The following is a 16,236-nucleotide window of genomic DNA, read 5'->3' as shown; positions in this document are numbered from 1 at the left end:
TGTGTGTGTTTATATTTAATATATATATATATATATATATATATATATATATATATATATATATATAATTTGATCAAAATTATGTGTGTGTGTGTGTGTGTGTGTGACAAAGTTTCAATTAATAGTACTCAACACTTGTATGAGCATATATTAGAGTGTACTAGCAAGGGCTCTTTACTAGATATTGTATCTTCAATTAGATTATGTGCTGAAGTTTCTCCAAGATATATACATCAACCATAATTTTGATCAACAACACCCAAGTCGTGTTTAGAAAGTAGAAAGAAAAGTGTTATAAAACTAGCTTGAAATGTTAATAGAAATATACACATCAGCGAATTAGAAAGCACTGGCATTTTGATGACCCTTAAGTACTGAAAGAAGAAAAGTTTAGCACTCTATGTCTGAGTATTTGGACGTAATTCCAGTTTAGGATAATAATAATTAATAGGCTACGGTGTGTATATGCTGAAGAATAGTAACAGTTTATGGCATGTATCACTTGCGTGCAGTACTCTTGAATCCTTACTTTTACTTTTTATTTTATTTTGTTGTTAGGTTTTCGGCACTAATTAACTCTAAAATGCTGACTTTATAACTATAGTGGGTATTACCAAAGTAAATAAAATAAATAATGCTAATCAAAACAACAACAACAACAAAATATAAATATAGTTTAAAGTAATAACAACAAAAGTGATAAAATAATAATAGAAGAAAATTTAGTATACTTTGGAAATAATTGTATGAATTTTACTTTTTAGATAATACTTATTGCTGCCTTTAGAAACAACAATATACAAATTTGATAAAATCTTATAAAAATCTAACAAATTCACAAGTCTTTACAATTGATGAAATATTTTTTGTATATCAAATATACATGCAATTCCTTTATAGCAATAATGCCAAAGTTAAACTTCTTGGCAGTGTTTGCACTTTTGTGCTTAAATTATTTATAAAAAAAAATATAAATAATGAAGAAGGTGGGTAACAAATTTTCTTTTCTGGGTCAGAAATGAGAGGTAATTATATAACCTGGGTGACCTCTCAGCTCGAAACCGGAAAAGTACTATACACTGGGTCAGAAAGAAAGATACGGGTCATCAAAGAAACGAATCCACTTCTCCATAGTAATTATGTACCATCAGAATATACATAACAAGGAAAAGAGAAAAAACTCTCCAGTACTAGTACTACTTGCTTTGTAATTTAATTTTTATATATTATGGAGGGTTATTGCTAAGGTGAAAAACCAAAAGCTATCATGGAATTATCTCATTTTACTTCCATTGGTTTTATTAAAAGAGACAGAGAGAAAGAGGGAGAAAAAAAAAAAAGAAAAAAAAAAAAGGGATATAAATGTGTTTCTCCATGTTGGTAGACTAGAGCTATATATTAGAAGCTAGCTTATATAAAAGGGGAACATAGGATGTTGGTTTTTCCTTCTATCTTTTGAAGATCTAAAGTAGAATTGGAGAGAGAGAGAGAGAGATCAAATCAAGGGAAATAAATATTGTAGCACACATAGCATAGTGTGATCGATCATGGAAGAACAACTTAGTCCACTAGCCGTGACTCATCTTCTTCAACACACACTGAGAAGCTTGTGCATTCACGAAAACTCTCAGTGGGTTTATGCAGTCTTTTGGAGGATCCTCCCTAGAAATTACCCACCACCCAAGTATGCAAAATCAACATCTTCTAACTTTTCTATATCTTCACACTCATATATATATATATATATGTATGTATGTATGTATGTATTATATGATCAGTTCTAAGCATCAATTCTTTTCTTGGTTTCTTCAATTTTAAAAAATATATAATAGATGGGAAGGTCATGGAGCTTATGACAGGTCAAGAGGGAACAGAAGAAACTGGTAATACTTAGATATATCATTAAGATATAAATATATATATATATATTTATATTTATATATGTAAATTGTTGCTTGTTAGTTTGTGTGTTGGGTGTGACGGTACTACTCAGTACATACACAGATGTTGGTATTTTTTTGTGACATATAATGATACGTGGCTGTAGGATATTAGTTTGGGAAGATGGGTTCTGCAACTTCGCAGCTTCGTCGTCGTCGTCATCATCATCGTCAACAACAACAGGAGGTGGAGGAGGAGGAGGAGGAGGGGGGCCAGAGATGAACGGCGGAGATTGTTCATCAGCTCCAATATCGCTTTATGGCAACCCCTCATCATCACCATGTGATCATCATCAGTTTCAGCACTACCAAGGGCTTCAACCTGAGCTTTTCTTCAAGATGTCCCATGAGATCTACAACTACGGAGAAGGGTATATTATATAATTATAACATGTACAAAATCTGTTTCATTTCATCAGTTTTAATGTTTCTGTGTGATTATGATTCTAGTTTATGTTAGCCTTAAAGAAGCAAAGCAATTACAAATATTGTAGTTTGAGTACTTAATTTTTTGTTAGTAAATTAATTTTCAAAATTGTACGCAGGTTGATAGGAAAGGTGGCTGCGGATCATAGTCATAAATGGATATACAAGGAACCTAATGATCAAGAGATCAACTTCTTGTCAGCATGGCACAACTCGGCGGATTCGGTATGTAAACTAATTAAATTCAATTAGTTAGTTGTTTTTTCTTTTTGATAATTAATTAGTAGTTGTTTTTTCTCTTATTATTAGTAAACTAATTATGTGTTTACTTTCTTTGCTCTGAAAATTATGTGTCTACTTGGTTACACTAGTTATCCAACTCATATATTTTGTCTCCTAATTAAGGAAAAAAATATATATACATCTGTGATCTTTTAGTGCTACTTTGGGGGCGTTTTTATTCAATTTCTTGTCTTTTATACTCAGCATCCTAGGACATGGGAGGCCCAGTTTCAGTCTGGAATAAAGGTTGGTTAGCAAACAAACTACTTTATATAAACCTTCAATATAATCTCTCATATATTACATATTTGAAAAGAGTACGAATCCTCTTTGGTTTGATCCAAAAATATATGATGCTGCAGACCATAGCCCTGATAGCAGTGAGAGAAGGAGTTGTTCAGTTAGGAGCCATCCACAAGGTCTGCTCTTCTATATCCCTCTCTCTCTCTCTCTATCTCTCTCTCTCTCTATATATATATATATATATGTATATCTTTTATATATAGTAATATTATATATTGTATTGTTGAAGGTGATTGAAGACTTGAGCTATGTTGTTCTCCTAAGAAAGAAGTTCAGCTACATAGAGAGCATCCCGGGAGTGCTGCTTCCCCACCCATCATCCTCACCAATATTCCCTAATTTCAAGGTTGATGCAGGCTATAATACAAGTACCCCAGATGCATGCGCATGGCATTTCCAAGGATCTCTAATTGCACCCCAACCTCACGAATTTTACGATAATCAAGATCATCATCGCCACCAATACATGAACCAAATACCACTCAAGGTTACTCCCTCCATGAGCAGCCTCGAAGCCCTCCTCTCCAAGCTTCCATCGGTCGTTCCCCCTCCGACACACGAGGCGTTGATCATGTCGTCAATGCCTCATCATCACCATCAGTTTCAAAGGCCTTTGGAGTTCATGGGAATGGAGAAAGTAGCCAAGGACGAGATCGATAATGATGACGATTGTTATAGGCCGGAAAAGGTCGATGCGGCAGGCGGCGAGAGCAGCAGCTCCATGTCATTCCGCCGACACAATAGTTTCCATCAGCACCACCAGGATCACAACGTAGCCAGCGCTAGCGGACCTAATGCCGGATTCTAAATTAATGATGAGATATAGTAGCTTAATATTGATGTAGTAGGGAGTAAAAATTAATTATATGGAGTCGAGTTTAATTCTAACGTTGTTAGGGAAGCTTAATTTCAATTTAAGCGTGTCGGTTGTCGTAGGGAGTTTGTAGCCAGTCAGGCGTCTGTTGGTGGTTGCAGACGCTTAATAGTCCTTATCATGTGATCTCCTATAAATCATAAGGATATTCTTCTCTTCTTCGTCTTCCTATGTATATGACGTGATTTGTACTCGGTATGTTCTGCTAACGATTAATTATTGAGGTGTTAGAGAACAATGTCTTAGAGAGAGAAAGTGATAAGTAGTACAACATAACAAACCTTCACTTCAAGTGATGCAAGAATAAGCTGCTTATATAGCTAAACCCTACATGAGTCCATGACCAAGCAAGGCGTGAATCTACCAGATCTAGGTTGACCTTTGTTTCCACGGAACATGTAATAATTTTAAGGATTACTGCCCTTTACTTTGGCTTATCAAAAAGCCTTTTGTCAAATTTACGTTATTGATCCTTTACTTGTTTAGTACCGTTTTCTACTAGCTGGACACAAGTGGAAAGCGCTCGCTCGTGTCAAAAACGGGAATTATTTGTTGCAGAAAATGAAGGGAGTTATTGCCAAACCAAATACCCAGATCTAACGAAAGCAAGCTTTGCCCGACAAAACCAACCAAAAAGAAAACTTGCTTGCTTCCAACTTAATTTTGTCAAGCTAAAAGATAATTATTTGCCGCAGGACTTTTATATAATGGGAAAAGCAGCGTGGACTGTCCTAGTCCCACAATAAATGAGGTTTGGGAAGGACAGTTTTGTGTCCTAACACATGAAAGGCAGAGGTACAGAATTGTTGGTATTATACTATTATTGTTGTGTGCAAGACACGGCTAGTGATTTGAAGGATAAAAGTCTTCACACTAATGAAAAACCTTTTTGTCTTATAACAGAAGGAAATGGCATGAAAATATGAAATCAACACGACGACTAACAAGGAACGGCCCCTCCACCTCCCACCTACCGGCCACCAACAACAGAGACTTTGTTACTGTCAAATCCAATTTCTGTTCTGCCTAAGGAACAAGTATAAAATTTTCCCCTTCGAGGAGCTCTTAGATACACATTCATAGTCCAAGACCACGGAGTTTTCAGGGGAAGAAGAAAATAAAGAATATCGCAGGATCGCCTTTTGCTCAAACAGCCAAAGAGAAAAAGACTGAAATTGCCCAGGGACAATTCCTGGCCCTAAGATAGTGGATCTACTGGCATCCATGCTAGTGATTCACGTCGTCTAGTAAAGATTTCGGACTGAGATCACCTGTCCACAACTTCCTATCCCAATCCCTGTCCAACAAATCAAAATAAGCCACGTCATTAAATACTCCATATCATATAGTAAATATTAATTGCTCTAAATGAAGTTTACATCCGTCAGTCTTTCGCGTCATTTCTCATGTTTCTAACCAAAGAGACCCATATTTTCAGCCAAACAAAAAAAAAAAAGACCCATATTCTTATCAAAAGTAACTGTAAAAACCATTAAGCGCTCCAGAGAGATCTTGAGCTTCCCCTGTGTTCTTCCGTCTTTTTTGCTTTATGTCATGTCTCTAGTCTAGTAGTATTCTTTTAGTGGCATTCACATATTAGAGAGAAGTCATAATCGATTAAAAATATATTTTTTTTTGAATTTTTTGTGCACCATCGCGGACTTCACCGTGAAAGATCGAGTGGTCTGGCATATACTTTCCAAACGTCTTTCAGTAAGAAGTTTTCCTACATGGATTTCGGACATCGGTGATAAATGATTGAATCCGAATGAATGAACAAAGCAATAAAATCTAATTAATCAGAAGAGAAAATGGGCTTTTAGGGTAGTTTAAATTCTCCAAAACGGGTAAGAAAAAGAAGAAATTTTTAAATATTCATCTGCAACTCATCATCTCTTAATGTCATTGCAACCTCAAAGGAAAGAAGAAGAAGACGACGTATGGGACTTCCAGCCAAACAAAAGGAACAGAGAGAAAAGAAAAGGATAGAGACACAAGTTTTTTTAATAGATCAATAACGGACGTTAACGCTTTAAATCTAATAAATATCACTAACTTCAAAATTGAGACGTGGCTCATTTTGATTTGTTAGACAGGTGATCCCGTCCATCAGTGAAACGCTTCTGTCTCCGCCTTGAAGTGTTGTAGCAACTCCTCCATGCTCATCACGGAATGGTCATATGAATTCCTCAGACGTACGCTCACCTGCAAAATAAGGAAAGGATTAACGAGTGATCCAAAATTCCCAGACCCATGCTTTAAAACCAAGCTAACACAAAGTTTATAGATTTGATGGTTCTGATTGCCTTATGTAGCAAATGTAACCAAGCTAACACAAAAAATTTGGAAATATCATATGTTAACCCAGATGCTTCTTAACATGCCACGTAGAAAAATAATATGATTTGCAAAAGCGACAAGCCAGGATCTAGTTTAAATGACAATTCGTATAAGATAAATAGAGATGGAAGGGAACCTGTCCAGTGTTGGCTTCCTCTTCACCAACAACCAAAATAAAGTTGTACTGGGCCAACTGAGCTTCTCGTACCTGCAGTAGCCAACACGATCAGTAACTAATATTACCCAAGAATGATTAGAATCTATTTGAAATAAATAATTTCTAGGAGGTAGCACTGCCAATGAATAGATGCAGAAATGAGAAAGAGAAACCGGCAATTTGATGCTAACAAGAAAGGCTTTTGGATCCATACCTTTTTCTGGATCTTTCTGTCAGTTGTATCAACATCAACATAATAACCAGCATCATGAATCTGATCCCTCACCTAAAAATTATGCAACAAAAGAGAAACAACGGTATTTCAATTGGAAACGAATAGCGAGAGAAGGGGAAAAAAATCTAAACTAGCCATTAGATTAAATATTGGTCAATCAGTTTGCACAACTTTAAACTTCAAGGAACACAACTAGCAAAGTAGCAACTGGATAACCAATTTGGAGATGCTCCATCGCAATCAACAAAATAAACTTTACTCGTATACAGACAAGTAATGGGAATGGTTGATGATTAGTACCCAAAAAACAGAAAAACTACCCGCTTGTTTCACACTAGACTCACTAAGATATATTTTCTTGTTTCACACTTGACTCGCTAAGAAATTGAATGGCTCATGGGAAATTCAGGCTAAACTCAAGCAACCTACAGCTAGGTTCAAGTTAGTTCGAATCAGTGAACAGCTTAGTGGGAAGACAATGAAAAAAAAAATGCAAAAGAAACTCAAAAACAAAATAGTAGAAATGACATAAAGATGCTTCATAACTTGGTCAAAACCCAGAATAATACAATTTAACTAAAGGTATGCACGACAAAATTACCTTTAATGCATATGACTGGGATTTCTCTGACACAGGACAAACAATTGCCTGACGTGGGCTAAGCCAGAATGGCCATTTTCCTTTGTAGTGTTCCAGCAGTATAGCAAACATACGTTCAACAGAACCTAAAACGGCTCTGTGTATCATAACAGGTGCTTCCCTCTTTGCTTCATCCTCTGCTGAGTAATAGAGCTCGAAACGAGCAGGAAGCTGGAAATCAAGCTGCAACCAAAACCATAAACCTATTATGGTCCCACACCAGCTACCAAAATGGTGAGCACACCACCAACCAAAAAAATAAATTAATAAATAAACTTTCATAAACCTGTAACGTTGCACATTGGAATTTCCTATTCAAAGCATCAGATACACTGATGTCTATCTTTGGGCCATAAAATGCACCATCCCCTTCATTTATCTGTGCAACAAGGCAAAAAAAGAAAACCATTTAGAAGAAACATGCAAAACGAAAAAAGAAAAGAAAAAATAAAGTAGCAGGGATACAATTGAGGGGTAGGCAGATACATCAAGGAAAGAAAAAAGACCTGCCAAGGCTTGCCAAACTCATTCAGTGCTTCCGTAAGAGCAGCCTCGGCTTTCTCCCATGTAGCCAATTCTCCAAGGTATTTCTCTGGCCTCTGTAATGGATTCCAGTAAAAATATTGAATATTTGTATGAGTATGACAAGTTGCAGGTAAATTCAATGAAGACGAATAGAGAACAACTAAGAAACAGACTTATATTGAGTCATTATATAAGCCACAGGGGCACACCACAATCATAATTCCACAATAGAATTTTATGAATGGATGAGCTACCTTGTATTAAATAAACCAAAAATTTAAATCCGTTAAAGAACAAATCCAGGAGGCCGAACAATTAATTTTCAGGGAATCAGTATCACGAAATTAAATCACTTTTCATGCCAAGAATTGATAGACTAGAGAAGTTCACGAAATAAACACCACAGATTATATGTCATACCGTTGATAACTTCAGATCAAAAGTGAAGCCAAATACATCGTAACAATATTTGATAAATTCTAAGACACCCCTCACTTCTTCTTTTATCTGAAAAGTGAAACAGAAAGTAATAAAAATGAGCACCAAAAAGTTCAAAGAGCATTCTCTGATAGGATAGGGGGGAAAATAGCTTAATCCAAAATGATTATTCTAAGGTGATCTTAAAAACTGTCTTGCTGGTAGGTTTTTTTCTTCTTTTTTTCACACACTTCCATAAAATTCTACAACGTTTTCAAATAAATAAAACAAATTTAAATTTGGCTCACCTGAGACTCCCTGCAAAAGATATGAGAGTCATCCTGTAAGAGATTTGGACTTAAACTTGTCAGAAGAATTCATTATTTCCGATGCCATGGAATAAAATTCGTTCCAGCAAATGGTGACAAACACATGAAATCCTTTAAGTACAGTAGATTAATTGGATCTAATAATTAAATCAGACAAAGAATCGGACGTGCATATTAGCTTAACCATGACATTGAGCCCGAGGAACTAAATTAGAACAGAAATATAACTAAAAGAAGAAGCGTTTTAAAGAAAGAGCTCCCTAATGATAGTCTGCAGTCTAGTGTGACACCTGCTGAAATCTCCGGACACGTGTCAGGCCAGTAAGAGCACCACTGGCTTCATTTCGATGCAAGACCCCAAAGTCAGCCAGTCGGAGAGGAAGTTCTACAGAACCAAAAATAAAGATTGAATAGATAAGGATAGTTCACAAAGGCCAGACAAAAAACTATGCGAACGAAGAAATAGACGGATAACATAATTCCGTATTTAAATTTTAATGCAAATCGGGAGAAACAAATAGACTATCTTACAGAAATACAGAATATATGGAACAAAATGCAAGCCAAAAGCAACAAGTCAAGCGACACTCAGTTCAATAAGTTACAACTTCCTAAATGAAACATAATAAACTCAAAAATTTGCCACAGATTTTCTAATGTCGACTTCACATGCTCAGTTAGTAAAAAGGATATTACAGCATTTTTGTTCCTATATAACTAAAGCAGATATAAAGAACAAAACAGAATAGAAAAATAAGATTGGAGACAAATGAATTTACCTCTATAAGACCGAACTCTATGTTGAAACATCAAACAATGTCCTGGGCAATTCATTGGTTTCAATCCAAATTCCTGTTTTTCAATCTGCACCAGGAACCTAACATCATTATTATAAGTCTATCTACCACTGTATATTGAACTTTAACAATCGTTTTCCACTTTTAAAAAATAATGGGATAGATGACAAATATTCGCATGGCATTTAATTTAGCAGCGCTGGAGAACACCCAAATCATGCTTTTGAAAAGTGCATCAACATGCAGTAGCCCACCAATGCATCCCCTGCCCTAATCACTATAGAATTTGAATGATAAAACATAGGAACAATCTAGGAATTGAAATGACTTGTATCACACATGGCTTACTTATATTAGGCACCAAGACACTGACCTTAGAGAGCGTCCCAAGGCAAGATCACTTAACATGAATTATAAATGAAACCTATTACCATTGTAGAGTTTTTTCCCCTTAAAAACCATATTCATGTTGTTTATGAAGGATAGTTGCTCAGTGAAGACTTCAAACTTGTGTTTGATTTTTCACGCCCATCTTAAATCATAAACTGAGACGTCATATTTAATAACAGCTATGTACAGGTCCAAAAAGGTAACGCAAGTTCAGAATACTAGCACACGCACAGACATTAATGCAGCCCAATGATGGTCAACATTTACCCGCAACAACAAGATAAGATATAAAGAAAAATATGAACACCACCTCAAATACAAACATATTCTCCTTGTAATTTGCAGCGTGACCAGATGTCTCCCATAATTGCATATTATACATGTTTGGTGATAAAACCTGCAAGTGACAAGTAAATTAGGCGTGCACAAGTACAAATATCATCACATTCCATCTGAAACATAACATAGACTGCAAACCTCTTGGTATCCTCTCTCTCTATATTGATTTCGTATAAAATCCATTAGTTTGTTGTAGATCCGTGTCCCATGTGGAAGGAAGAACCAACTTCCTGGGCTAAAAGAATCAAACGGAAACAAAGCGGGAAAAAAAAAATTGAATAAACATGATGGAAAATCTTCTTCGACAAAACAATGAAACATAAATTGAATTTTGATATACCTAAGCGGATGACAGAAGAAAAGCTCCTGTTTTGTACCCAACAATCTGTGATCATACATTTTAGCTTCTTCCAGAAATTTTATGTATTCCTGTAGGAAATAGTATTGTTGAGAGAATATATTCAATTCGAAAAAAGAGATAGAGCACGCAGACAAACAGACCCTTCCTAACTTTAAGGCTCTAAAAGAATATCACCTCCAAATGTTTTTTATCAGGATAAGATATTCCATAAACTCTTTGCAAACTTTCACGATCCTTATTCCCCCTCCAGTAAGCTGAAGAAGCCTAGAGTTACAAATTCAATTGGTTAGACAAAAAAATGATGAGCGTCTATCAATGTGTTAAAAGGCATTTTACAAGCTACTAGCTACAGTTCAAACAGATGATAATAATACATTACCTTCAAACATTGGAACGCTTTCACAAAGGATGTATTAGGTATATGAGGTCCACGGCATAAATCAACTAAGGGACCACATCTATATACGGTGATAGTTTTGTCTGCCGGCAAATCATTGATAATCTCAACCTGATCATTGCTCAAAAGACTAAAAACGTATAAGAAATTGGAAATGGGCATGAAATATATACAACGCCTAAAAGGAGAAACATCTAACAATTTACTTGTCATACACAATCTCAAAAATAAGCAGCTTTACTTGCCTTGAAACTATTGTCAGAAAACATCTCAAGTGCCTGTTCCCGTGATACTTCAATACGCTCAAAAGGCTGCTTTACCTGGAGGAAAGAGAAAACGAGGAAAAAGAATCTTTACCAACTCGCTCTTATCCAAAAGAGCCTTCTTTAAATTTTTGGCTGCGTACATCTTAAGTTTGCAGTTACTACATTTTCTGATCAAAGTAATAAAGTCATACAAAACTGTAAGCAACTACTACTATACGTGCCGTCCCTACTCCCTCACAGTGATGACAACAATAAGCAGAATATTTGCAACAATAAAAAAGGTGATAGTAGGACACAGCTTCAACTATATAACAACATTATAACTGGTTTTTTATTCCTTTCTACAAGAAACGAACAATACCTTAGCAGCCTTGCTTGCCCCAGCATCGATTTTCTTTAAGTTTTTGTCATTTAAACCGAAGTCGCCGTAATACGCGTCATAATAAAAACCCTGTAATTACATTTCGAAAATTTTCCAAAAAAAAAACAAAAACAAAACGCAACATATTACCACTTCATAAGAAATTGCAATGATGGAGAACGAACAAAAAGAAAATCACCCTTCAACACAGTTGGAAAGTCAAATTAGACCACTATAACATACTAATCCAAAATACATTATTTAAAGATAATCCAAAAAGATTGTTAAAGGCTTGATAATCTTAGAAAATACCTCTCCTCTGGTGGTGCAAGGTCCAATGCAGAGCTTGCATCCGTACTCCATCTCCAGTGCCTAATCGACAACAACAACAAGGCCTTTATCAATTTCTCTCCAAAATCAAGCTAAAATTCAAACGCCGAAAGAAAAAGAAAGAGAGAAAGAAAGAAGTTACATTTCCGAACCTGTCCAAGAATGTGAGCGCTAGAATGCCAGAAAGTGTCGCGCCCCTCATCGCTCTCGAAGGTGAAGAGCTTGAGCTCACAATCGCCTTCCAAAGGCCTCGTCATGTCCCACAGAACTCCATTGACCTGAGAGATCAGAGCATTCGCCGCCAAACTCTTCGAAATCTCCTTGGCGACGTCGAACGGCGAGGTCACCCACTTCTTCCCTTCCTTCACCGTCCCGTCCGGCAACGTTATCCTGAAACAAACGACGCAGACAGAACCGGTCAAAACTCAATCCAAACAAATCTCGACTCGCAGAAGCAAAGTGAATTAGGGCTTACTTGATGGGATCGGATTGGAGAGAGAGGCGTTCGACTTGCTGCTGAGCCTTGATGGACTCGAAGAGCTGGATTCGCTTCGGAATGACTGCGTTTAGATACGCCTCGTCTTTGGGAGTGGCTTCCGCCATGGCCGCGGTGGTTGCTTGTGGCGGCGACGGAGGTTCTGCGGCGGCGGAGGAGGAGAAGAAGAACCGGAGAGAATGCGAAGGAGAAGAAGAGGAAGACGAAGAAGGGGAAAAACGGCGGAGAATGAAAGGGAGAGCTTCTCTGCTGTTACGGAATGACGAAAACAGCATAATAAGGGGTCTTTTCTAGTTGGTCGTTTCTTGGAGCCTTTCTCAGTGGTTTTACGCTACCAAAAGGAGGTTTTAAGAAGGAATGAACAAATAGGAAATTTATTATAAAATAAAAAAAGAAAACATTCATTTTTAAAATGACATGAGTTTAAATTTTTATTATAAATATTTTTTATGAGTATAATTGTTTAATTAAAAAATTATAAATTAAAAATAAATAGTAAAAAGTTGGATGATTTTATGTATTTTTAAAAGGTATTTGTCAAATATTACCTTTAGGTATTTGTGGGGTTTTTTTGGCTTCTAGTTTGAATAGGGTAGGAAACAGGCCGGGCTTTGCGTGCGGCCCAAGTACCATTTTTCTAGGTCGTCATTTTGATGATATGGATTGTCGTTTTTGGTTGGCAATCGTGTTTTACTGTTTTTATAAGGTTTTGCAGGGGGGAAAAAAGGTCAAAAAATGCTGAGAAAAAAATCGTTAAAGTAATGAGATGAAAGTGAGTTTAGACAACTGATAACAAAAGAATGAAAAAAAATAATAATAATTGGTCGCTTTTTTATATGAATGATTTTATACCGTCTTTTTTCTTAAACGTCTTGCGGTATTATATTTTTCAAAAGTTTAATTCCACTCGCATTTTTTGAGTTTATTGGCGTTTCTTAGATCCTGAACTCTTAAATTTGAAAAATGATACCTTAAATTTAATGATCTTTTGTAATTGTGGTCCAACAGCGAATACTCGTTTAAATGGATAGAAATGTTTGAAGATTTTTTGAGAAGTACAGCTTAAACTTTTTGTTATTTGATAAATTGAACCCTAAATTTTTAAGTTTTATAATTTTAGACTTTTACTTTATCAAAATGCATTGTCAAAAACTATCAAATAGAGTCCTAAATGCTAAATCAAATTTAAAATTTCTATTTTTTTCTTTTTGATTGGGTTTAAAATTTCAACTTACAAATAACAAAAAGTTCTTAATGACAGTTTACATTCCTAAAATATTTGGTCGTGTTTAATGTTTGTGTTGTTTTTAGTGTTGTTATCTATTTCCGACCACCTTCTACATTCCTTGTACTTTTTCTTTGTTGCTCTTGGAGGAAAATTGTTCGCGTTCATTTGTTTCATGTCACTTCCAATGAATCAATTTTTCGATGTGAGATATCTTTTAAAAATTATTTTTAAAATTGTTAATTTTTTATCAACTAATTTCAAGGATATTTTTCGATCCAAAAAGGGATTTGAAGTGCGCGAAAGATTATTTAACAACGTCAGAGTGTCGTTGCATTTTCATTGAAGAAAATTAAGGTACTAAAGCCATTTTTATACTAACAAGAATTTTTATTCTTTTAATTATTTCGCCATTTTAATTTTTAAGTTCATGCCGTCTGGAGATAGTTTTTGCAGGGATGCTGTCGTTTTTTAGTATTTATAGTTTTATGTCGTGTTCATAGTAATCTAATCTTAAAAACATTTACTAAAGCCATTTTTATACTAAAAATAATTTTTATTCTTTTAATTATTTCGCCATTTTAATTTTTAAGTTCATGCCGTCTGGAGATAGTTTTTGCAGGGATGCTGTCGTTTTTTAGTATTTATAGTTTTATGTCGTGTTCATAGTAATCTAATCTTAAAAACATTTACTAAAGCCATTTTTATACTAAAAATAATTTTTATTCTTTTAATTATTTCACCATTTTAATTTTTAAGTTCATGCTGTCTTGAGGTGGTTTTTGCAGGGATGCTGTCGTTTTTTAGTATTTATAGTTTTATGTCGTGTTCATAGTAATCTAATCTTAAAAACATTTACTAAAGCCATTTTTATACTAAAAATAATTTTTATTCTTTTAATTATTTCGCCATTTTAATTTTTAAGTTCATGCCGTCTTGAGGTAGTTTTTCGTTTTTTAGTATTTATAGTTTTATGTCGTGTTCATAGTAATCTAATCTTAAAAACATTTACTAAAGCCATTTTTATACTAACAATAATTTTTATTCTTTTAATTATTTCGCCATTTTAATTTTTAAGTTCATGCTGTCTTGATGTAGTTTTTTCAGGAATGCTGTCGTTTTTTAGTTTTTATAGTTTTATGTCGTGTTCATAGTAATATCGTCTTAAAAACATTTTTGACGGGTCTTGTTGCCGTTTTGAAGCTCTTTGCTTAATTTCTTTTTGCATTTTATGTCGTTCGAACAATTTTTTTTTCATTTTATTGTCGTTGTTCGTTTGTGTTTCTGTGGTTTTAGTTCTTATCCTTGTTTCAAAATATTTTCAAGACGTTTGCGTTTTACTATTTGATTTTTCTTTTCGTTGTTATACCTTACCTTTTGAGGTAATTAAAAAATCATACCTTATATTTACAATTGTATCGAATTTATACTTCCTTACCTTAGTCCTTCACATTTTTGAATTTTTATCTTTTCTTAATTTTTCTTAAATTTTTTCTTTTCTCTTTAAGGGTGTTTAGGTCTTTTTGTGATCAAAATTGACCATTAAATTTTGAAAAACATGAACTTTTATCATGTATTTTTATTCTCAAGTTTTAGATGTCATCCTTCTGAAGTTTATTCTTAAAATTTATTTTTTTCCTTTTAGTGTTCTTACCCTTTTTTATTGTGGTTTTCAGATAGTTTTCATTTTCAAATTTATTGTCGTTACTTATGACTAAGTTTGTTTGTTTTTTTTTATTAATGTCGTTTTCAAATTTAGTTGTTGAGTTTTTAGTGTTCACATCGTTTTTTATTGTGGCTATTCAATTTAGTTGTTGAGTGTTTAAACCCATGCCGTTTCATGATAGTGCAGCCTTCTCATTAATGTCGTGTATGGAGCTACCGCCGTTTGTTAAATTAATGTCGTTGTTCCATTTGTAGTTTTTTGGGTTAATGATTTTTTCCAGTCTTTCTGTGTCATTTTCTATGTTATTATTATTAGAGGTAAAATACCTGAGTCCTATATTGTCTAAACATAAACATTAATTATAGTTATAAAAAGATATTAAGCTACCCCACTTAAATAGGTTAAAAATAAAAATCCAATACCTTATAAAGTGTAATTTTTCTCCTTCACTTTTTTCTCATGTCTCCTCAAAACTCTTTATAATTAATTAGTTTCATGGTTCATTTTTCAATTATTGTTATTTTTTTCATTGTTGTGTTTATTGAATTGATGTCCTTTTTTTTACTATTGTCGTTCTTATATATAAAAGTCGTTTATAAGGCTCTCGTTATTTCTTTTGTTGATGTCGTTGTTATATTTTTGTCGTTTATACAGATTAACTTTGATGTTGTTTTCATGCGCAATGTCGTTTTTACTCCTTTTTTTTTGTGCGTGTTTATTTTCTTAATGTGAAATTAAAGGTCATTTTAGAATTTTCACATGTGAGTTATCATTACAACTCAAAATGATACAAAACTCTCTGAGTTTATATTAAGTTCAACCTTCATCTAATTTTCTTCAAAATCATCTTGTTTGTATGCGAGTCTACATATGAAGAGCCCGTTTGGTTCATGGATTAGAACCATGAGATTAGAACTATTTTCGATGTACGTGTATTTTTTTATGAGAGAAAATACTGTAGCGAACCATAAACCATGATTCGAATAAGAGAACGAATCCTCCAACCAAACGGACTCAAATTCTAGTTCTGTTATCGTTCGTTGGGTTTTAGGCTTTTATTTTAAATGATTAACCTATTAAGAGTAGCACAAGTGATGGAGTATGATGAAATCATTAAACATAAGAAGATTAAGAGAGGTA

General features: G+C 34.4%; 2 protein-coding genes across 3 annotated transcripts; one reads left to right on the top strand and one right to left on the bottom strand.

The window, feature by feature from the left end:
• The first annotated feature begins 1,140 nt into the window (after positions 1-1,140).
• LOC21410420 (protein RICE SALT SENSITIVE 3) lies at positions 1,141-4,096 on the top strand. Its single transcript, XM_010102197.2, has 7 exons — positions 1,141-1,684; positions 1,833-1,883; positions 2,048-2,311; positions 2,486-2,591; positions 2,853-2,894; positions 3,011-3,067; positions 3,181-4,096. Exons 1-7 carry the CDS (start codon positions 1,548-1,550, stop codon positions 3,757-3,759), a joined length of 1,236 nt encoding a protein of 411 aa, XP_010100499.1. The 5' UTR covers positions 1,141-1,547; the 3' UTR covers positions 3,760-4,096.
• Positions 4,097-4,582: 486 nt separating this feature from the next.
• On the bottom strand, positions 4,583-12,530 carry LOC21410419 (threonine--tRNA ligase, mitochondrial 1). 2 transcript variants are annotated; one of them, XR_002902523.1, is made up of 21 exons: positions 12,185-12,530; positions 11,862-12,099; positions 11,692-11,751; positions 11,380-11,469; positions 10,998-11,072; positions 10,735-10,863; positions 10,530-10,619; positions 10,335-10,423; positions 10,133-10,229; positions 9,966-10,052; positions 9,248-9,332; positions 8,759-8,853; positions 8,448-8,480; positions 8,143-8,229; positions 7,704-7,796; positions 7,484-7,576; positions 7,159-7,380; positions 6,537-6,608; positions 6,302-6,373; positions 5,882-6,030; positions 4,583-5,122 (listed from the first exon to the last, which is right to left on the bottom strand). XR_002902523.1 is itself a non-coding variant. In XM_024168113.1 (20 exons), exons 1-20 carry the CDS (start codon positions 12,478-12,480, stop codon positions 5,935-5,937), a joined length of 2,199 nt encoding a protein of 732 aa, XP_024023881.1. In that variant the 5' UTR covers positions 12,481-12,530; the 3' UTR covers positions 5,644-5,934. The 2 variants fall into 2 exon arrangements, 1 of the variants encoding a protein (XP_024023881.1); XM_024168113.1 differs by lacking the exon at positions 4,583-5,122 and having other exon boundaries at positions 5,644-6,030.
• Positions 12,531-16,236: the final 3,706 nt, after the last annotated feature.

Source organism: Morus notabilis, unplaced genomic scaffold (assembly GCF_000414095.1).
Source record: "Morus notabilis unplaced genomic scaffold, ASM41409v2 Scaffold99, whole genome shotgun sequence".
NCBI lineage: Eukaryota > Viridiplantae > Streptophyta > Magnoliopsida > Rosales > Moraceae > Morus > Morus notabilis.
Note: the sequence above shows the minus strand (reverse complement) of the source record. Positions and strands in the feature narration are given on the sequence as shown.